Source organism: Bombina bombina, chromosome 3 (assembly GCF_027579735.1).
Source record: "Bombina bombina isolate aBomBom1 chromosome 3, aBomBom1.pri, whole genome shotgun sequence".
Classification (NCBI taxonomy): domain Eukaryota; kingdom Metazoa; phylum Chordata; class Amphibia; order Anura; family Bombinatoridae; genus Bombina; species Bombina bombina.
Window position 1 is genome coordinate 328,034,352 of NC_069501.1, and position 24,272 is coordinate 328,058,623.

The 24,272-nt window shown below is 39.3% G+C and overlaps 1 protein-coding gene across 1 annotated transcript in view; it reads right to left on the minus strand.

Annotated features, from left to right (window-relative positions):
• Positions 1-24,272, minus strand: part of LOC128653253 (arylsulfatase D) — a 290,960-nt gene that overhangs the window by 189,000 nt on the left and 77,688 nt on the right. The window contains exon 6 of the mRNA XM_053706442.1: positions 2,001-2,137. Within this exon, the coding sequence (XP_053562417.1) occupies positions 2,001-2,137 (137 nt within the window). The remainder of the gene's footprint in view (positions 1-2,000; positions 2,138-24,272) is intronic.

A 24,272-nucleotide genomic window follows, 5' to 3' on the forward strand; every position in this document is an offset into this window, starting at 1 on the left:
TACAATGTATAATATATTAGCTCAAATGTTCTTATCGAGGTGATAGGATCACTAATATAGTGATACGAGACCCACTAATAGGTCAACAGTGCATACAAATATTGCAACATTTAAATCATATGATGAACACCGTGGAAAATCAAAAATAAAAAATAAAAAATAAAAATTTTCCACGGTGTTCAAATCATTTATTGTATTGTATTTTAAGCTTTGCTATATGTATTTCGTGTTTTTATGATTCTGAAGATCAGAATTACATTGGTTTTATATATTAAATATTTGGTTGATAGAAATTATTGGAGACCATTTTTGACTTTTTATTCCCTGTGGTATATCTAAGCCATTGGCGCTCCTATATATCCTAATTCATTGTTCCGTTTCTAGACCTATTAGGGGGTCTTCTTTATAGTGAGCAGATATCAGTCCTGGGCGCTGGTTACTTCGTCTTTTTTAAGTCTCATTCAGACAAACCCCTGAAGTACAGGGCAGTTAATAAACAGATTTAATGGCCCAAAAATATCTTTCTGACCCATGCAGTAGTGTGAAAAGTGAAAGACTGTTCAGCTTAGCGTCAAATGTCCTTACTGATAGCAGAAACAGACTTATAGCTGAACATGCAGAGATGCTTCTGTTCCTTAATAAGAACTTGCTTTTGAAAAATTACTCTAATTGCTAGATTGCCTGTTATACTGCTAGTTCTCATCTTGCATAATTGTGCTCAAAACCTACTGTACTCTGAGTAACATCCTTAGCCAGGGCTGGACTGGGAATAAAAAGCAGCCCTGGAAAAATATGAAGACCAGCCCTATTTTCTGTTGAGTCAGTAGAATGCAAATGCCCCATTTTTCTCAAAGAGGATTACTGGGATACTCCTTCCCCAATATTATTTTCAGAATTAAATTATATTACTTTGTATTAAATACAAATGTCAGATTGATGAGTTATATAAGCACCCTACAACCCAATTGCGTCCAGTAATCACCCCTTTAGATTGTAGCTTTCCAACCCCAGCTGCTGCAGCTGTTATTTATTGTTGTTATTATTAATATGTTATTGAAATATTTTTATTTATAAACATGTTCTGTAAACTTTGTGACAAAAAGCACAAAAAACTTTTATTATTTCAAAATGTCTTTTGAGATGCAGTTCATAAGACGCGAGAGAGATATATATATATATATATATATAGAGAGAGAGAGAATTATGTATTTAAGAATAAATAGAACATATTTTGCTATGTGAAGAACATTGGAATGTGAAATATTCATATTTCATGTCTGGTTAGCGCAATTGAGAAAATGCGATTGGGTTTGCGCAACTTGTTGGGTGTTGTTTTTTTCCCACTTTTCCCCCTACGTTGAAGTCTATGGGAGGATACGTTAAAGGGACAGTCTAGGCCAAAATAAACTTTCATGATTCAGATAGAGCATGTAATTTTAAACAATTTTCCAATTTACTTTTATCACCAATTTTGCTTTGTTCTCTTGGTATTCTTAGTTGAAAGCTTAATCTAGGAGGTTCATATGCTAATTTCTTAGACCTTGAAGGCCACCTCTTTTCAGAATGCATTTGAACAGTTTTTCAACACTAGAATGTGTTAGTTCACGTATTTCATATAGATAACACTGTGCTCGTGCACGTGAAGTTATCTGGGAGCAGGCAGTGATTGGCTAAACTGCGAGTCTGTCAAAAGAACTGAAATAAAGGGGCAGTTTTCAGAGGCTTAGATACAAGATAATCACAGAGGTTAAAAGTATATTATTATAACTGTGTTGGTTATGCATAACTGGGGAATGGGTAATAAAGGGATTATCTATCTTTTAAAACAATAAAAATTCTGGTGTAGACTGTCCCTTTAACGCAGTGAGATATACTAACTTCGGCTTTTTGGGCGTCAGGTTAGCGAGTGAGCAAACTACTACTCCACATCTAGCCCTTATTAGGGCTGATCACAATCAAATCATCAAACCTTCTGAGGTTAAACATTGACATTTTCTTACCAATCATCCAGTCCATTTCTTCAATGTTATCTCCATATAATTGGTGTTTGCTTGTTCCAATGAATTTCTTTGTGGTAACCAGAGGAGTGTGCACATGTAGAAACGATACAAAAAGGAGGAAAGGGACATTTCTGTGCCTAAGATCACAATATACATAATCACTGTTTAGTTAATAAAGTTGTGCAGCTGTATTCAAACAGAACCACTGTAGCATTATTATACAACATTTAAATATTACATTTTATGTCATTTACAGGTAGTTGAGGCAAAGGAAAAAGTCCTACATTATAAATGGTAATACCATTGTATTGTAATTTAAGATAAAGTCATTTTCCTGATACATTTTCATTTTGACTTGTTAAAGCTGTAGAGTTCAGCAGAGTTATGAAATTTAAAAATATATTATTACTATTATGATCAGAACTTATGCTGAAAGTTTGTGAATCCGTTACAAAAAGCTCACATCTAATACATGAGGTTAATTTATGATGCCACAAATAAGGAGTTTATGTTGTATATTAGTCTACGATTTAGGGCCTGGTGATCTAAAGGTCTCTGGGCTGGCGAGATTATTAAAGAATGCTGGCCAGTACTTCTATTTCCCTGGTGGAATGATGTCCCACTAAGGGGCGTATACTGTATTTTTGTATGGGGGAGGTGCATACATTACAAGAGTGCACAATAAAATTAGCATTTTAAAAATCTTACAAAATGAATAGTTAAACCATTCACACAAAAATACACAGAAAAAAAAAGGAAATTTATGCTTACCTGATAAATTGATTTCTTCTACGATACGACGAGTCCACAGATTCATCCTTACTTGTGGGATATTATCCTCCTGCTAACAGGAAGTGGCAAAGAGCACCACAGCAGAGCTGTCTATATAGCTCCTCTCTTGACTCCACCCCCAGTCATTCGACCGAAGGTATAGGAAGAGAAAGGAAAAGCTAAAAAGGTGCAGAGGTGACTGAAGTTTTAAAAATAAAATAAAATAAATTCTATCATAAAATGACAGGGCGGGCCGTGGACTTGTCGTAGTGTAGAAGAAATCAATTTATCAGGTAAGCATAAATTTCCTTTTCTTCTACAAGATACGAGTGCTTGAAGAACCTTTCTCCCAAAAATAGCCTCAGAAGAAGCAAAAGTATCAAATTTGGAAAATTTGGAAAAAGTAAGAAGGGAGGACCAAGTCGCAGCCTTACAAATCTGTTCAACAGAAGCATCGTTTTTAAAAGCCCATGTGGAAGCCACAGCTCTAGTGGAATGAGCCGTAATTTTTTCAGGAGGCTGCTGTCCAGCAGTCTCGTATGCCAGGCAGATGATGCTTTTCAGCCAAAAAGAGAGAGAGGTAGCCGTAGCTTTTTGACCCCTACGTTTTCCAGAATAAACAATGAATAAAGAAGATGTTTGACGGAAATCCATGGTCGGTTTTAAGTGAAACTGCAGGGCACGAACCACGTCCAAGTTATGTAACAGACGTTCCTTCTTAGAAGAAGGATTAGGACACAAGGAAGGAACAACAATTTCCTGATTAATATTCTTATTTGAAACAACCTTAGGTTTAGTACGCAAAACCACCTTATCAGCATGGAATATAAGATAAGGTGAATCACATTGTAACGCAAAAAGCTCAGAAACTCTTCGAGCAGAAGAGATAGCAACTAAAAACAAAACTTTCCAAGATAACAGCTTAATATCTATGGAATGCATGGGTTCAAACAGAACCCCTTGAAGAACATTAAGAACTAAATTCAAACTCCATGGCGGAGCAATTGGTTTAAACACAGGCTTGATTCTGATTAAAGCCTGACAAAAAGACCAAACGTCTGGGACATCCGCCAGACGCTTATGTAGTAAAATTGACAAAGCAGAAATTTGCCCCTTTAAGCAACTAGCTGATAATCCCTTCTCCAATCCTTCTTGGAGAAAGGACAAAATCCTAGGAATCCTAACCCTACTCCATGAGTAGCCCTTAGATTCGCACCAATAAAGATATTTACGCCATATTTTATGGTAATTTTTTCTCGTGACAGGCTAGCGAGCCTGAATCAAAGTATTAATGACCGACTCAGAGAATCCCCGCTTAGATAAAATCAAGCGTTCAATCTCCAGGCAGTCAGCTGCAGATAATTTAGATTTGGATGTTGTAACGGACCTTGGATGATACGGTCCTGCCTCAATGGTAGTTTCCACGGAGGTAGAGATGACATGTCCACTAGATCCGCATACCAAGTCCTGCGTGGCCATGCAGGCGCTATTAGAATTACTGAAGCTCTCTCCTGTTTGATTCTTGCAATCACACGAGGCAGGAGAGAATATGGCAGAAACACATAAGCCAGGTTGAACGACCAAGGTACTGCTAGAGCATCTATCAGTACAGCCTGGGGATCCTTTGACCTGGATCAATAACGTGGAAGCTTGGCATTCTCTCAAGATGCCATTAGATCCAATTCCGGAATGCCCCATTGTTGAATCAATGATGCAAACACCTCAGGATGGAGTTCCCACTCCCCCGGATGAAAAGTCTGACGACTTAGAAAATCAGCTTCCCAGTTTTCTACTCCTGGGATATAGATAGCTGATAGATGGCAAGAGTGAGTCTCCGCCCTTTGGATTATCCTTGATACCTCTATCATCACTAGAGAACTCCTTGTTCCCCCCTGATGATTGATATATGCCACAGTCGTAAAATTGTCCGACTGGAATCTTATGAATTTGGCCAGAGCCAACTGAGACCACGCCTGAAGCGCGTTGAATATTGCTCTCAGTTCCAGAATATTGATTGGTAATTGAGACTCCATCAGAGTTCAAGTACCCTGATCCTTCAGGGAATTCCAGCCTGCACCCCAGCCCAAGAGGCTGGCGTCCGTTGTCACTATAACCAATGATGGCCTGCGAAAGCACATTCCCTGGGACAGATGATCCTGTGATAACCACCAAAGAAGAGAGTCTCTTGATCCAGATTGATCTGAGGAGATAAATTCGCATAATCCCCATTCCACTGCCTGAGCATGCACAGCTGCAGTGGCCTGAGATAAAAGCGAGCAAACGGGACGATGTCCATTGCTGCTACCATTAATCCAAAGACCTGCATACAGTGAGCCACTGATGGCCGAGGACTGAAGAGCTCGGTAAGTAGTTAGAATCTTTGATTTTCTGACCTCCGTCAGAAATATTTTCATGTCTACCAAGTCTATCAGAGTTCCCAAGAATGGAACTCTTGTTTGTGGAACAAGTGAACTCTTTTCTACATTCACTTTCCAACCGTGAGTTCTTAGGAAAGACAACACAATGCCTGTGTGAGATTTGGCCAAAAAGGCAAACCTTAGAAACTGATGATGATCCTTGTGGATAGGAATGTGAAGATACGCATCCTTTAGGTCCAGGTGGTCATGTATTGACCCTCCTGGATCAATGGTAAGATTGTTCGTATAGTCTCCATCTTGAACGATGGGACTCTGAGAAATTTGTTTAGACATTTTAGATCTAAAATGGGTCTGAAAGTTCCCTCTTTTTTGGGAACCACGAAAAGGTTTGAATAAAAACCCTGTCCCTGTTCCAGCTTTGGAACTGGACAAATTACTCCCATGGTATAGAGGTCTTTTACACAGTGTAAAAACGCCTCTCTTTTTGTCTGCTCTACAGACAAACATGAAAGATGAAATCTCCCCCTTGGGAGAAATTCCTTGAATTCCAACTGATACCCCTGGGTCACAATTTCCAATGCCCATGGATCCTGAACATCCCTTGCCCAAGCATGAGCAAAGAGAGGAAGTCTGCCCCCTACTAGATCCGGTCCCGGATCGGGGGCTGCCCCTTCATGCTGTCTTGGTAGCAGCAGCGGGTTTCTTGGCTTGTTTACCCTTATTCCAGGCCTGGTTAGGTCTCCAGACAGACTTGGATTGAGCAAAATTCCCTTGTGGAGGAAGGGGAAGCAGAGGGTACTCCTTTGAAATTTCGAAAGGAACGAAAATTATTTTGTTTACCCCTCATCTTAAGAGGTTTGTCTTGAGGTAGGGCGTGACCTTTACCTCCAGTAATGTCGGAAATGATTTCCTTCAATTCAGGGCCAAATAGGGTCTTACCCTTGAACGGAATAGCCAAAAGTTTAGATTTTGATGATACATCAGCAGATCGCGATTTTAACCATAGCGCTCTGCGCGCCAAAATGGCAAAGCCTGCATTTTTTGCCACTAATTTATCAATTTGAAAAGCAGCATCTGTGATAAAGGAATTAGCTAGCTTGAGAGTTCTAATTCTGTCCAAAATGTTCTCTAAGGGTGTCTCTACTTTCAGAGACTCCTCAAGGGCGTCAAACCAGAAAGCCGCCGCCGTAGTTACTGGAACAATGCAAGCAGTAGGCTGTAACAAGAAACACTGGTGAATAAATAACTTTTTTAGAAGACCCTCTAACTTTTTATCCATAGGGTCTTTGAAAGCACAACTGTCCTTAATAGGTATAGTTGTACGCTTAGCTAGAGTAGATATTGCTCCCTCCACCTTAGGGACTGTTTGCCAAGAGTCCCTGATGGTGTCTGATATAGGAAACATTTTCTTAAAATTAAGAGGGGGAGAGAACGGTATACCTGGTCTATCCCATTCCTTTTTAACAATTTCTGAAATTCTTTTGGGAACCGGAAAAACATCAGTGTAAGTAGGTACTTCTAGATATTTATCCATCTTACACAATTCTTCTGGAGGAATTGAAATAGGTTCACAATCAACCAGAGTCGCTAGGACCTCCCTGAGCAACAGGCGGAGGTGTTCAAGCTTAAATGTAAAGGACGCTAAGTCCGAATCTGTCTGAGGTAACACATTCCATGAATCTGAAAGTTCTCCCTCAGACAATAATTCCCTGACCCCCAATTCAGAGCACTGTGAGGGTACATTGGAAATGGCTAATAAAGCATCAGAGGGTTCTGTATTTACATTAATACCTGGCCTACTGCGTATACCTTGCAAAACTGGTAGTTTAGATAATACCTCAGTGAGAGTAGTTGACATAACTGCAGCCATATCTTGCAGAGTAAAATAATTAGACGCACTAGAGGTAGTAGGTGTCGCTTGTGTGGGTGTTAAAGGTTGTGACACTTGGGAAGAATTGGATGGCATATCCTGATTCTCTTCAGACTGAGAATAATCCTTAGACACACTTTCATTTCCTAAAATATGTTCTTTACAGTGTAAGGCTCTATCAGTACAAGAGGTACACAATGTAAGTGGGGGTTCCACAATGGCTTCTAAACACATAGAGCAATGAGTTTCCTCAATGTCAGACATGTTAATCAAAGGAGTAATAACCACAACAGTTGGTAAACACTTTATTTATTGAAAAAAACAATTTTGCAAAAAAACGAGTACTGTGCCTTTAAGAGATAAAAGCGCACAATTTTTCCAAACACACTTAATAACGTCTATAAACGTTCAAAAACTAGGCATGGATATACAGAGATGCCAAAAATTGTTGCATCCCACATGCAATAGCAGAAATTTACCCTCTACAGGAACATAAAGCAAAACAAAACTCAATTTGCTAAATAACGACCCCTGCACCTCGCCACAGCTCTGCTGTGGCGCCTACCTGCCCCGAGATAACCGCCAAATGACTCGACACCAATCAGGATAGTATAACACACAGATAGGTAAGGAGATGGGACTAGCGCCTACTCTATACCCTTTGCTCGGGGGAGGGGTGTAACCTAGTGACCACCAATAGAAGTCAAGTAAGAAAGGGGACCCCCCAAGCGCCTACCAAGCCGGAGGCAAAAGGGGATAGCACTACAGGTTTACTAAAATTATTAAAATATATTTAAAATTTATTAACAATGTCTAAAAACATACAATGCAAATCATGGATCCATGAGGAATAATGAATAATGAATAATAAAAACAATAAATCAGGATATACAAACAATGTGCAAAATATCAGCAACAGAGAGTAAGCAACAAATAATCACAGATGTTGGACTGAGAATACACGGGATTGGGTAATAGGGATACTCAGAAAATTATCAACAATATATCAAAAAATATCAAAAGATATATCAAAAATAGCTAGTGTCCAGAAATGTTCAATAGTGTAAAATCCAAAATTAAAAAATCATCGTGAGAAATGACTCGATAGAAAAATGTGTCTTAGAAAAATCAATAATGTGAATTGCAATTCAGTGACGAAAAAATTAAAAAAATTAAAAAAGTGAAAATAGTCACCCAGACCTAGATGGATATTCCTTGTAGTGATCCCACAGTGTAGATATATCCTTGAGGGTGTGAGGGGAGGAAGGGCTGTGTCCACAGGAGTGTGAAACATGATTAGAGTCTGAACCAGATTGGCCCAAAAGAACGATGTCCACCTAAAAATATAAAGAAAAATATGGTGCAGATAACTTCACACAATAGTGCATAAAAGGGAATAGGCTTACCAATACTCAGTCAACGCGTTTCGCCCCAATAAGGCCTTTAGCAAGACTGAGTTTATTTAGGAAAATGTGTCCTTATAAAGGGTATTGTCAATGGTCATGTTGAATTTTTGCGCCAAAACTTTAAGCTCCGCCCACTTCCTGTTAACTGCATTGTGGGTATGGACATTGTATTCATAGTATGGGCATTCTCTCCAATATTATTCCTATATTGGTCCTAGCCAGCTGATCAATATGTGCTTAGATAAGAAAGGTACTAAACATATCTGTTTCGTATGTGTAGTTATTTGGTATCAAGGTTAATATCGGATTCCGACTTCCGGTTGTTATGTACAATGATGTCACTTCCGGTTTGTTTGCATAGAGTATAGTAGAATTCTATAACAGACTTACTGTGCCAGAATCTGACTATAGTGATTTATCTAGCCAAAATGACTAATGGATAATAATTCCAAAGAGTGGATCCTACTATCTAGAGTATAAAAGATTGCACACGGAGTGTTGTTTCCGGTAACGGCAAGATGTGACGTAATTTCCGATTAAGAAATGCCCCCCGGAGTTTTTTACTTCCGGTATCGGTAAATTCTGAGGTTATTTCCGGTCCGATTAATGGAGCCGTACTTTCTCTTAAGGAATTCAATTTGGACGTGATAGGCTAAGTTTGGTACAGAGTATTACTATGATGCATATATGTCATTTTCGGTTTACACAGAAACGGACAAATCTAACTTATATCTAATAAAAACGGACAGAACTTAGCATATATAGAATTTTCGCTTGATTGTGTGTATCAATACAAAGTATTAGTGTGATGCACAGATGTTATTTCCGGTTTACACAGAAACGGAGAAATCTAACTTATATCTAATAAAAACAGACAGAACTAAACATATATCTAATAAAGAATTTTCGCTTATTTGTGTGTATCAATTGTAGCTCGCTTGCCAACTATGTATATAAAAATAAGGCATATTGTAGTTTGGAAAAACATATTTAGAGTGGACTAAGAGAAATGGCTACTTAAGTAGATTACTAGAGAACCAGTGTTGACATAACAAATCAGAGACATATAAATAGTAATTCCTTAGTTGAACAATAGGAGATGGCATATATAAAGATTAAGATTAGTGAGATAATGATAGCTCATAATGGCTCATGTTGTCTAGTAGCACAAATATTACTATATATAAAATACTATGGCCTAGATTTGGAGTTTGGCGGTAAAAGGGCTGTTAACGCTCCGCGGGCTTTTTTCTGGCCGCACCATAAATTTAACTCTGGTATCGAGAGTTAAAACAAATGCTGCGTTAGGCTCCAAAAAAGGAGCGTAGAGCATTTTTACCGCAAATGCAACTCTCGATACCAGAGTTGCTTACGGACGCGGCCGGCCTCAAAAACGTGCTCGTGCACGATTCTCCCATAGGAAACAATGGGACTGTTTGAGCTGAAAAAAAACCTAACACCTGCAAAAAAGCAGCGTTCAGCCCCTAACGCAGCCCCATTGTTTCCTATGGGGAAACACTTCCTACGTCTGCACCTAACACTCTAACATGTACCCCGAGTCTAAACACCCCTACCCTTACACTTATTAACCCCTAATCTGCCGCCCCCGCTATCGCTGACCCCTGCATTACACTTTTAACCCCTAATCTGCCGATCCGTAAAACGCCGCAACCTACGTTATCCCTATGTACCCCTAATCTGCTGCCCTAACATCGCCGACCCCTATGTTATATTTATTAACCCCTAATCTGCCCCCCACAACGTCGCCGACACCTACCTACACTTATTAACCCCTAATCTGCCGAGCGGACCTGAGCGCTACTATAATAAAGTTATTAACCCCTAATCCGCCTCACTAACCCTATCATAAATAGTATTAACCCCTAATCTGCCCTCCCTAACATCGCCGACACCTACCTTCAATTATTAACCCCTAAACTTCCGATCGGAGCTCACCGCTATTCTAATAAATGTATTAACCCCTAAAGCTAAGTCTAACCCTAACACTAACACCCCCCTAACTTAAATATAATTTACATCTAACGAAATAAATTAACTCTTATTAAAAAAATTATTCCTATTTAAAGCTAAATACTTACCTGTAAAATAAACCCTAATATAGCTACAATATAAATTATAATTATATTATAGCTATTTTAGGATTAATATTTATTTTACAGGCAACTTTGTATTTATTTTAACCAGGTACAATAGCTATTAAATAGTTAAGAACTATTTAATAGTTACCTAGTTAAAATAATAACAAATTTACCTGTAAAATAAATCCTAACCTAAGATATAATTAAACCTAACACTACCCTATCAATAAAAAAATTAAATAAACTACCTACAATTACCTACAATTAACCTAACACTACACTATCAATAAATTAATTAAACACAATTGCTACAAATAAATACAATTAAATAAACTAGCTAAAGTACAAAAAATAAAAAAGAACTAAGTTACAGAAAATAAAAAAATATTTACAAACATAAGAAAAATATTACAACAATTTTAAACTAATTACACCTACTCTAAGCCCCCTAATAAAATAACAAAGCCCCCCAAAATAAAAAATTCCCTACCCTATTCTAAATTAAAAAAGTTACAAGCTCTTTTACCTTACCAGCCCTGAACAGGGCCCTTTGCGGGGCATGCCCCAAGAAGTTCAGCTCTTTTGCCTGTAAAAAAAAACATACAATACCCCCCCCCCAACATTACAACCCACCACCCACATACCCCTAATCTAACCCAAACCCCCCTTAAATAAACCTAACACTAATCCCCTGAAGATCTTCCTACCTTGTCTTCACCATCCAGGTATCACCGATCCGTCCTGGCTCCAAGATCTTCATCCAACCCAAGCGGGGGTTGGCGATCCATAATCCGGTGCTGAAGAGGTCCAGAAGAGGCTCCAAAGTCTTCCTCCTATCCGGCAAGAAGAGGACATCCGGACCGGCAAACATCTTCTCCAAGCGGCATCTTCGATCTTCTTCCATCCGGTGCGGAGCGGGTCCATCTTGAAGCAGGCGACGCGGATCCATCCTCTTCTTCCGATGTCTCCCGACTAATGACGGTTCCTTTAAGGGACGTCATCCAAGATGGCGTCCCTCGAATTCCGATTGGCTGATAGGATTCTATCAGCCAATCGGAATTAAGGTAGGAATTTTCTGATTGGCTGATGGAATCAGCCAATCAGAATCTAGTTCAATCCGATTGGCTGATCCAATCAGCCAATCAGATTGAGCTCGCATTCTATTGGCTGATCGGAACAGCCAATAGAATGCGAGCTCAATCTGATTGGCTGATTGGATCAGCCAATCGTATTGAACTAGATTCTGATTGGCTGATTCCATCAGCCAATCAGAAAATTCCTACCTTAATTCCGATTGGCTGATAGAATCCTATCAGCCAATCGGAATTCGAGGGACGCCATCTTGGATGACGTCCCTTAAAGGAACCGTCATTAGTCGGGAGACATCGGAAGAAGAGGATGGATCCGCGTCGCCTGCTTCAAGATGGACCCGCTCCGCACCGGATGGAAGAAGATCGAAGATGCCGCTTGGAGAAGATGTTTGCCGGTCCGGATGTCCTCTTCTTGCCGGATAGGAGGAAGACTTTGGAGCCTCTTCTGGACCTCTTCAGCACCGGATTATGGATCGCCAACCCCCGCTTGGGTTGGATGAAGATCTTGGAGCCAGGACGGATCGGTGATACCTGGATGGTGAAGACAAGGTAGGAAGATCTTCAGGGGATTAGTGTTAGGTTTATTTAAGGGGGGGTTGGGTTAGATTAGGGGTATGTGGGTGGTGGGTTGTAATGTTGGGGGGGGGTATTGTATGTTTTTTTTTACAGGCAAAAGAGCTGAACTTCTTGGGGCATGCCCCGCAAAGGGCCCTGTTCAGGGCTGGTAAGGTAAAAGAGCTTGTAACTTTTTTAATTTAGAATAGGGTAGGGAATTTTTTATTTTGGGGGGCTTTGTTATTTTATTAGGGGGCTTAGAGTAGGTGTAATTAGTTTAAAATTGTTGTAATATTTTTCTTATGTTTGTAAATATTTTTTTATTTTCTGTAACTTAGTTCTTTTTTATTTTTTGTACTTTAGCTAGTTTATTTAATTGTATTGATTTGTAGCAATTGTGTTTAATTAATTTATTGATAGTGTAGTGTTAGGTTAATTGTAGGTAATTGTAGGTAGTTAATTTTTTTATTGATAGGGTAGTGTTAAGTTTAATTATATCTTAGGTTAGGATTTATTTTACAGGTAAATTTGTTATTATTTTAACTAGGTAACTATTAAATAGTTCTTAACTATTTAATAGCTATTGTACCTGGTTAAAATAAATACAAAGTTGCCTGTAAAATAAATATTAATCCTAAAATAGCTATAATATAATTATAATTTATATTGTAGCTATATTAGGGTTTATTTTACAGGTAAGTATTTAGCTTTAAATAGGAATAATTTATTTAATAAGAGTTAATTTATTTCGTTAGATGTAAATTATATTTAAGTTAGGGGGGTGTTAGTGTTAGGGTTAGACTTAGCTTTAGGGGTTAATACATTTATTAGAATAGCGGTGAGCTCCGATCGGAAGTTTAGGGGTTAATAATTGAAGTTAGGTGTCGGCGATGTTAGGGAGGGCAGATTAGGGGTTAATACTATTTATGATAGGGTTAGTGAGGCGGATTAGGGGTTAATAACTTTATTATAGTAGCGCTCAGGTCCGCTCGGCAGATTAGGGGTTAATAAGTGTAGGCAGGTGTCGGCGACATTGAGGGGGGCAGATTAGGGGTTAATAAATATAATATAGGGGTCGGCGGTGTTAGGGGTAGCAGATTAGGGGTACATAGGGATAACGTAGGTGGCGGCGCTTTGCGGTCGGAAGATTAGGGGTTAATTATTTTAAGTAGCTGGCGGCGATGTTGTGGGGGGCAGATTAGGGGTTAATAAATGTAATACAGGGGTCGGCGGGGTTAGGGGCAGCAGATTAGGGGTACATAAGTATAACGTAGGTGGCGGTCGGCAGATTAGGGGTTAAAAATTTTAATCGAGTGGCGGCGATGTGGGGGGAGCTCGGTTTAGGGGTACATAGGTAGTTTATGGGTGTTAGTGTACTTTAGGGTACAGTAGTTAAGAGCTTTATGAACCGGCGTTAGCCAGAAAGCTCTTAACTCCTGCTATTTTCAGGCGGCTGGAATTTTGTCGTTAGAGCTCTAACGCTCACTTCAGAAACGACTCTAAATACCGGCGTTAGAAAGATCCCATTGAAAATATAGGCTACGCAAATGACGTAGGGGGATCTGCGGTATGGAAAAGTCGCGGCTGTAAAGTGAGCGTTAGACCCTTTAATCACTGACTCCAAATACCAGCGGGCGGCCAAAACCAGCGTTAGGAGCCTCTAACGCTGGTTTTGACGGCTACCGCCGAACTCCAAATCTAGGCCTATATGTGAATGAGTTATATAAGTAAATAATAGTGGTCAAATATTTAAATGCTTTAATCCCCAGAATTGTGACGTCACTACCAGGTTTGAGATGGAATTTAGCTAGTTGCTGGAATCGGCAACTGGGTCGTGGACCACATTGGATCCATGTATAAACCACATTAGATGCTGGAGAAATGCGCATCAAGACTAAATTTAGATGATATATGGTGTAGCTATGGTCAAATCGGGCCGGTTAACGACACTGACTAGGTCTTGGCGTCACAACGACACATACGACCCTATTGGTGGTGAATATAATTTGGGCCAGTAAACTAACTCTTATTTAGGCATAAAGACAACAGGGGGCTAGCTTATAAACTCATAAGCCTGATTATAGAATAGATGCAGCCTTCCTTGACATTGTAAAGGAAGATCTTATAGACTCATAAGCCTCATTATAGAATAGATGCGGCCTTCCTTGGTCTGACATTGTAGAGGAAGATCTAATGGTATGGCACTACGGGGGACTGGTGTATATCTAAAAGATGTAGCTAAAAACTGTGGCTGTAAATTATATACATAAAAGCGTAGCCTTGCGCTAGTGTAGACATTTTAGAATATGCCCCCCAGAGCCATTAAGATCTAGGGGTAAATAAACACATGGAGACCTCAAATAAACTATATATTATATAATGTGATTCCATAAGACTATTTCCTAGTGGAAATAGTTGTTTATGGAAAGTGTGGGGCTCAGGCTACTATCGTAGTGGGCACATAACGACTTCAATAAGCTGCAAAGGGCTGCAATTATCATGGTGGATATGTTTATCTAAAGGATACCCTAATCTAATACTCAATCGAAGATAAATGGTTAAGGAGGAAACACACTTAAGTTGGAAATGGTCAGGATACACTGGTGCTCCTGGAGGTTTGAGGAGAGGGCATTTGCAAGGCAGGATTTAGGTGATCTTAAACAAATGGGAAAAGTCCTCTTTATTATTTAATCCCTTGGGATGCAGGCAGTCAAGAGTGAAAATCCATTTGGATTCTGTAATAAGTAATTTTTTCTCAAAATTACCTCCTCTCTATCCTTTGTTGACTTTCTGAAAGCCCATGAAGGACAGATCTTTAATGTTTCCGTTATGTTTTAGGGTGAAATGCTTGTATAATGATGTTTCCATGCTGCACTTCTCAATTTGCAACAGATGTTCTCATATCCTGTCTCTTAAAAGCCTTGACGTTTGGCCCACATATTGTAGGCCGCATGGGCATTGTAGCATATATACAATCCCTTTATCTTGACATCGTATCATGTCATGGACCTTGTGTATTACTCCTGTATTATGACATTTGAATGTTGCAGATTTAGTTCCACACTTACAGGCTTTGCAGGACAGGCAGGGAAAGAATCCTCTGATCTTCCCAAATACATATTTTACTCCGACTGTCTCCTTTTTAAGTATACTGGGTGCAATCCTATTCCTCAGATTTTTAGTTTTCTATATATGAACCTAGGTTTGGGAGGTAATTTCTCACCAATCAGTTCATCCTCCTTCAGAAGAGCCCAGTGCTTATTGAAGATGTTCTCAATAATATCTTTGTTCTGACTATATTCGGTAATCATTGGTATATCGAGGAGATCGCTCTTCTCTTCTTTTGCTTTTGCCTTGTATTTAATCAAATCCGTGCGTTCAATCTTCCCTACTTCGGATATTTTTTGGTCCAACATCCATTCGGTGTATCCTCTCTCAAGGAATTTCAATTTAATCACTTGGGACTGCTCTTCCCACTTATCCTGGTTTGAGCAATTCTTCCTCATTCTCAACAACTGCCCCTTAGGTATGTTATTCTTCCAGTTGTTATGGTGGCAGCTCATCATGTGAATATAGTTGTTACTATCAACATCTTTGAAGTATGTGAAGGTTTCTATCTCTCCTTTATTGATCTTTATCTTCAGGTCTAGGAAGGTTATTTCCTCAGTGCTCCACTCATAAGTGAATTTCAAGTTGTTTAAGTTGTTATTCATCACTTCAATCGTGAAGTCCAGATCCTCCTTAGTCCCTTTCCATACCATTAGGATGTCATCTATGTAGCGCCGGTAGAGGACCAGGTCCGCGCTCGCTGGGCAGGATTCCCAGAAGATTTGTTCCCACCTCCCCATATAGAGGTTCGCGTAACTTGGCGCAAACCTGGTCCCCATAGCCATGCCACAGACTTGTTGATAATAATTTCCATTATCATAGAAGTAGTTGTGATTTAGAATAAATCTGATACTTTCCAGTATAAATTCCATTTGGTCTGTTGGCATTTCAGGATCTTTTGTGAGAAAGAATTCTACCGCTTCTATCCCCTGTTGGTTTGGGATGCTGGTGTACAGGGATGCTACGTCACATGTAACCATGATGAATCCTTCTTCCCAAGCGAATTCTTCCAACAGATTCAATACTTGAGTCAGTCTTTGAGGTAAGATGGAAGTTGTCTTACATACTTTTGTAAATTTAAATCAACATACTCGGACAAATTGCTGCTTAGGGAGCCAATACCGGATATTATTGGTCTCCCTGGTGGGCTTTGAAGAGATTTGTGAATCTTTGGAAGATGGTACATCACTGGAGTAATGGGATAGTTCACTTTGATATAATAAAATTCTTTCTCATTCAGAATTCCCAATTCTTTAGCTCCATTCAACATATTCACTAGTTACTTATTGTATATTTCCACTGGGTTTGTTGGTAACCTCTTATAGGTGTTTCGGTCAACAAGAATCCGTTCATTTTCTCTTCTGTAGTCACTGTCATTAAGGATGACAATGCCTCCCCCTTTATCTGCTGGCTTAATTACTATCTTATGATTTTTCTCCAAATTTGTGATAGTTCTGATTTGTTGGTTTGTAAGATTATGTTTCTTGATCCTCAATTTTTTCGGTTGGATATCCCTTATTTCTTTACATACGATGGTCTTAAAGGCTACGATTGCTGATCCTTTGCTGTTAAGTCGGATAAAACATTGACTTGGGTTTTAGCCCAGTATGTCTATAGGGGTCTCCCTCTTCTATGATAGTTTGTTTCTTTGATACCCAAGTAGAATTTTCTACTGGTGATTTGGCAAAAAACCTCTTGAGGGTGAGTTTTCTAGTGAATTCCTTCACATTGATAAAGGTCTGAAATTTGTCAAGGCTCCTAGTGGGTGCAAATGAGAGCCCGAATTTGAGAATCGTTATCTCATCACTTGTCAAGGCGTGGTTACTCAAATTAAAAAATTCCATCAGTGTTCTTCTGATTTTCTATGTCGATTACATCTGTGTCAGATTTCTTCTTTATTTTGACCCCTCCTCTGCTTCCTCTATGGGTCTTCTTCCTGTTCTGGAGGACGTTGGCTCTTCCCATTCCACGATCTTCTGTGATGTCGGGAATCTCTCTCTGATGTGGGTGTCGTCCAACCCTAAAAAAGAAGAGGAAGATGACTCTGCTCCATTGGTAGCAGGATTATAATTATTTCGTTATTCTATCCTTGCTACACGTTGTTGGGTATTCCACTCATCTCTTGTGTTCATATCTCTTGGAGACTCTCCAGATTGATTATTACTGGGTTTCATCAGTCCTCCTTTCCATATGGGGGTCTTTAATGTATCTCTGTTGTCATAGTAGTAATTAGTCTCACGTCTTGTTCCAAAATCCTCTGAATAGGAGTCCGTTCTATTGTATTCATATGGCTTTTCGTAGCCTCCTCGTCTTCCTTGATAGGAGCTATCCACATCATAGTCGTTTCTTGGTTGATCATAATAGTTTCTCCTTGACTGATCAAAATGATTTCTCCGTCTGTGTGGGTATGGTAGTGCCCACCCATGGGTCTGGTTCCTCCTATTTTGCCAGAAGCCTCTTCCTCTCTCTGGAGAATATTCTTCTCTCCATCTCACATTTGGATTAGTATCCTGATCCCAGTTGTCAGGATGTCTTGTATGATTATAATTGCCCCTGGGTCTTTCCCAATAACCCCTCCTATAGGGAGGTGGTTGTGTATATCTATTCCGATCATATTGTTGTCTATTTGTGTATATCTATTCCGATCATATTGTTGTCTATGATAATCTCTAGGGGCACTGTGTGGATCATAAACATTTTTCTTTTTGAAATGACCAAGTCTATTAGGGTGTGTTTTGTGTTCTTGATCGTATACCGGATCCTGACACTTAGGTGTGAGTCTAGAGGTATCTTCCCTAGTGTCAATCTGTGATGTGATATTCTCCCTCCTAATGTCTGATTCTCTCTGTAATTTCATATCCGCATCCCTACTTTCTCTACTTTCTAATTCTCTAAGTAATTTTCTGTTTTTTTTCTTCGAAATTACATCCTCTCTTACCTTCTTAACCTTTTTGATTAGATTCTCTTTTTTGTCAGCGATATCTTTGGATTCATGTCCTAGGCTCTCTAGGTTTAGTAAAATCTCTTCATTTACCTTTATCTCACGATCCACCTCTAGAGTTAGAACTGGAAGAATAACATACCTAAGGGGCAGTTGTTGAGAATGAGGAAGAATTGCTCAAACCAGGATAAGTGGGAAGAGCAGTCCCAAGTGATTAAATCGAAATTCCTTGAGAGAGGATACACCGAATGGATGTTGGACCAAAAAATATCTGAAGTAGGGAAGATTGAACGCACGGATTTGATTAAATACAAGGCAAAAGCAAAAGAAGAGAAGAGCGACCTCCTCGATATACCAATGATTACCGAATATAGTCAGAACAAAGATATTATTGAGATCATCTTCAATAAGCACTGGGCTCTTCTGAAGGAGGATGAACTGATTGGTGAGAAATTACCTCCCAAACCTAGGTTCATATATAGAAAAACTAAAAATCTGAGGAATAGGATTGCACCCAGTATACTTAAAAAGGAGACAGTCGGAGTAAAAGATGTATTTGGGAAGATCAGAGGATTCTTTCCCTGCCCGTCCTGCAAAGCCTGTAAGTGTGGAACTAAATCTGCAACATTCAAATGTCATAATACAGGAGTAATACACAAGGTCCATGACATGATACAATGTCAAGATAAAGGGATTGTATATATGCTACAATGCCCATGTGGCCTACAATATGTGGGCCAAACGTCAAGGCTTTTAAGAGACAGGATATGAGAAAATCTGTTGCAAATTGAGAAGTGCAGCATGGAAACATCATTATACAAGCATTTCACCCTAAAACATAACGGAAACATTAAAGATCTGTCCTTCATGGGCATTCAGAAAGTCAACAAAGGATGGAGAGGAGGTAATTTTGAGAAAAAATTACTTATTACAGAAACCAAATGGATTTTCACTCTTGACTGCCTGCATCCCAAGGGATTAAATAATAAAGAGGACTTTTCCCATTTGTTTAAGATCACCTAAATCCTGCCTTGCAAATGCCCTCTCCTCAAACCTCCAGGAGCACCAGTGTATCCTGACCATTTCCAACTTAAGTGTGTTTCCTCCTTAACCATTTATCTTTGATTGAGTATTAGATTAGGGTATCCTTTAGATAATTAGATGAGCCTGATGAAACGACCGGAAGGTCGAGAAACGCGTTGCTGTATCTATTACATATTCAATATATGTTTTAACAGTGGTTTTAAATAAATTTGCTTTTATGATATCCCCGCTCTTCGTTTACTGCTTTATGGTTGGTCCGTCTGCCTGTCTCTCTAATTAAGAGCCCACAGCGACTGGTTGCATTACGGACGACTTGTTCCCCTGACGCTCCTACCATCTGTAGCTGCGGATTGGATCCTGGAGTTCCGGATACTCTTCCTCATTGGTCTGTCTGGCGGGCGACTAAGGTTCCGTCTTGCTTAGTGAGGCATATGTTTATGCCGCAATCCTTGTGAGTACCCTGACTTTGATTGTGTACTGTCTCCTGTCTCCTTTTCGTTGCACAACGATACTGTCCCATAAGGCGCCTCTCTTTTCTCTGCTCCTACAGATACATATATCATCTATCTCCAAGAGTGCTGCCACGTACATCGGTTGCTGGTTGATCCAGGAACTTTACCTTCCTTGTGACTGTCCTTGAGCCGGGTCGCGGCTCTTATCTGTGCGCACCTCCAGGGAAGTTCTCCTTCACTCTCTTCATTTATCCTTTAGATAAACATATCCACCACAATAATTGCAGCCCTTTGCAGCTTATTGAAGTTGTTATGTGCCCACTACGATAGTAGCCTGAGCCCCACACTTTCCATAAACAACTATTTCCACTAGGAAATAGTCTTATGGAATCGCACTATATAATATATAGTTTATTTGAGGTCTCCATGTGTTTATTTACCCCTAGATCTTAATGGCTCTGGGGGGCATATTCTAAAATGTCTACACTAGCGCAAGGCTACGCTTTTATGTATATAATTTACAGCCACAGTTTTTAGCTACATCTTTTAGATATACACCAGTCCCCCGTAGTGCCATACCATTAGATCTTCCTCTACAATGTCAGACCAAGGAAGGCCGCATCTATTCTATAATGAGGCTTATGAGTCTATAAGATCTTCCTTTACAATGTCAAGGAAGGCTGCATCTATTCTATAATGAGGCTTATGAGTTTATAAGCTAGCCCCCTGTTGTCTTTATGCCTAAATAAGAGTTAGTTTACTGGCCCAAATTATATTCACCACCAATAGGGTCGTATGTGTCGTTGTGACGCCAAGACCTAGTCAGTGTCGTTAACCGGCCCGATTTGACCATAGCTACACCATATATCATCTAAATTTAGTCTTGATGCGCATTTCTCCAGCATCTAATGTGGTTTATACATGGATCCAATGTGATCCACGACCCAGTTGCCGATTCCAGCAACTAGCTAAATTCCATCTCAAACCTGGTAGTGACGTCACGATTCTGGGGATTAAAGCATTTAAATATTTGACCACTATTATTTACTTATATAACTCATTCACATATAGTATTTTATATATAGTAATACAGGGAGTGCAGAATTATTAGGCAAGTTGTATTTTTGAGGATTAATTTTATTATTGAACAACAACCATGTTCTCAATGAACCCAAAAAACTCATTAATATCAAAGCTGAATATTTAGTTTTTAGTTTGTTTTTAGTTTTAGCTATTTTAGGGGGATATCTGTGTGTGCAGGTGACTATTACTGTGCATAATTATTAGGCAACTTAACAAAAAACAAATATATACCCATTTCAATTATTTATTTTTACCAGTGAAACCAATATAACATCTCAACATTCATAAATATACATTTCTGACATTCAAAAACAAAACAAAAAAAAATCAGTGACCAATATAGCCACCTTTCTTTGCAAGGACACTCAAAAGCCTGCCATCCATGGATTCTGTCAGTGTTTTGATCTGTTCACCATCAACATTGCGTGCAGCAGCAACCACAGCCTCCCAGACACTGTTCAGAGAGGTGTACTGTTTTCCCTCCTTGTAAATCTCACATTTGATGATGGACCACAGGTTCTCAATGGGGTTCAGATCAGGTGAACAAGGAGGCCATGTCATTAGATTTTCTTCTTTTATACCCTTTCTTGCCAGCCACGCTGTGGAGTACTTGGGACGCGTGTGATGGAGCATTGTCCTGCATGAAAATCATGTTTTTCTTGAAGGATGCAGACTTCTTCCTGTACCACTGCTTGAAGAAGGTGTCTTCCAGAAACTGGCAGTAGGACTGGGAGTTGAGCTTGACTCCATCCTCAACCCGAAAAGGCCCCACAAGCTCATCTTTGATGATACCAGCCCAAACCAGTACTCCACCTCCACCTTGCTGGCGTCTGAGTCGGACTGGAGCTCTCTGCCCTTTACCAATCCAGCCACAGGCCCATCCATCTGGCCCATCAAGACTCACTCTCATTTCATCAGTCCATAAAAATCAGTGTTGAGATATTTCTTGGCCCAGTCTTGACGTTTCAGCTTGTGTGTCTTGTTCAGTGGTGGTCGTCTTTCAGCCTTTCTTACCTTGGCCATGTCTCTGAGTATTGCACACCTTGTGCTTTTGGGCACTCCAGTGATGTTGCAGCTCTGAAATATGGCCAAACTGGTGGCAAGTGGTATCTTGGCAGCTGCACGCTTGACTTTTCTCAGTTCATGGGCAGTTATTTTGCGCCTTGGTTTTTCCACACGCTTCTTGCGACCCTGTTGACTATTTTGAATGAAACGCTTGATTGTTCGATGATCACGCTTCAGAAGCTTTGCAATTTTAAGAGTGCTGCATCCCTCTGCAAGATATCTCACTATTTTTTACTTTTCTGAGCCTGTAAAGTCCTTCTTTTGACCCATTTTGCCAAAGGAAAGGAAGTTGCCTAATAATTATGCACACCTGATATAGGGTGTTGATGTCATTAGACCACACCCCTTCTCATTACAGAGATGCACATCACCTAATATGCTTAATTGGTAGTAGGCTTTCGAGCCTATACAGCTTGGAGTAAGACAACATGCATAAAGAGGATGATGTGGTCAAAATACTCATTTGCCTAATAATTCTGCACTCCCTGTATTTGTGCTACTAGACAACATGAGCCATTATGAGCTATCAATAGCTCACTAATCTTAATCTTTATATATGCCATCTCCTATTGTTCAACTAAGGAATTACTATTTATATGTCTCTGATTTGTTATGTCAACACTGGTTCTCTAGTAATCTACTGAAGTAGCCATTTCTCTTAGTCCAAGCTAAATATGGTTTTCCAAACTACAATATGCCTTATTTTTATATACATAGTTGGCAAGCGAGCTACAATTGATACACACAAATAAGCGAAATTTCTTTATTAGATATATGTTTAGTTCTGTCTGTTTTTATTAGATATAAGTTAGATTTGTCTGTTTCTGTGTAGACCGGAAATAACATATGTGCATCACACTAATACTTTGTATTGATACACACAATCAAGCGAAAATTCTATATATGCTAAGTTCTGTACGTTTTTATTAGATATAAGTTAGATTTGTCCGTTTCTGTGTAAACCGAAAATGACATATATGCATCATAGTAATACTCAAACTTAGCCTATCACGTCCAAATTGAATTCCTTAAGAGAACGTACGGCTCCATTAATCGGACCGGAAATAACCTCAGAATTTACCGATACCGGAAGTAAAAAACTCCGGGGGCATTTCTTAACCAGAAATGACGTCACATCTTGCCGTTACCGGAAACAACACTCCGTGGGCAATCTTTTATACTCTAGATAGTAGGATCCACTCTTTGGAATTATTATCCATTAGTCATTTTGGCTAGATAAATCACTATAGTCAGATTCTGGCACAGTAAGTCTGTTATAGAATTCTACTATACTCTATGCAAACAAACCGGAAGTGACATCATTGTCCATAACAACCGGAAGTCGGAATCCGATATTAACCTTGATACCAAATAACTACACATACGAAACAGATACCATGTTTAGTACCTTTGTTATCTAAGCACATATAGATCAGCTGGCTAGGACCAACATAGGAATAATATTGGAGAGAATGCCCATACTATGAATACATTGCCCATACCCACAATGCAGTTAACAGGAAGTGGGCGGAGCTTAAAGTTTTGGCGCAAAAATTCAACATGACCATTGACAATACCCTTTATAAGGACACATTTTCCTAAATAAACTCAGTCTTGATAAAGGCCTTATTGGGGCCGAAACACGTCGACTGAGTATTGGTAAGCCTATTCCCTTTTATGCACTATTGTGTGAAGTTATCTGCTCCATATTTTTCTTTATATTTTTAGGTGGACATCGTTCTTTTGGGCCAATCTGGTTCAGACTCTAATCCTGTTTCACACTCCTGTGGACACAGCCCTTCCTCCCCTCACACCCTCAAGGAAATATCTACACTGTGGGATCACTACAAGGAATATCCATCTAGGTCTGGGTGACTATTTTCACTTTGTCTACACCGCATCTTTTTTAATTTTTTTCATTTTTTCGTCACTGAATTGCAATTCACATTATTGATTTTTCTAAGACACATTTCTCACAATGATTTTTTAATTTTGGATTTTACACTATTGAACATTTCTGGACACTAGCTATTTTTGATATATCTTTTAATATTTTTTGATATATTGTTGATAATTTTCTGAGTATCCCTATTACCCAATCCCGTGTATTCTCAGTCCAACATCTGTGATTATTTGTTGCTTACTCTCTGTTGCTGATATTTTGCACATTGTTTGTATATCCTGATTTATTGTTTTTATTATTCATTATTCCTCATGGATCCATGATTTGCATTGTATGTTTTTAGACATTGTTAATAAATTTTAAATATATTTTAATAGTTTTAGTAAACCTTTAGTGCTATCCCCTTTTGCCTCCGGCTTGGTAGGCGCTTGGGGGGTCCCCTTTCTTACTAAACACACAGATAGGGCCCAACCGGAGCTAATGTCTGCTGTCTCCTTCAGATTAAA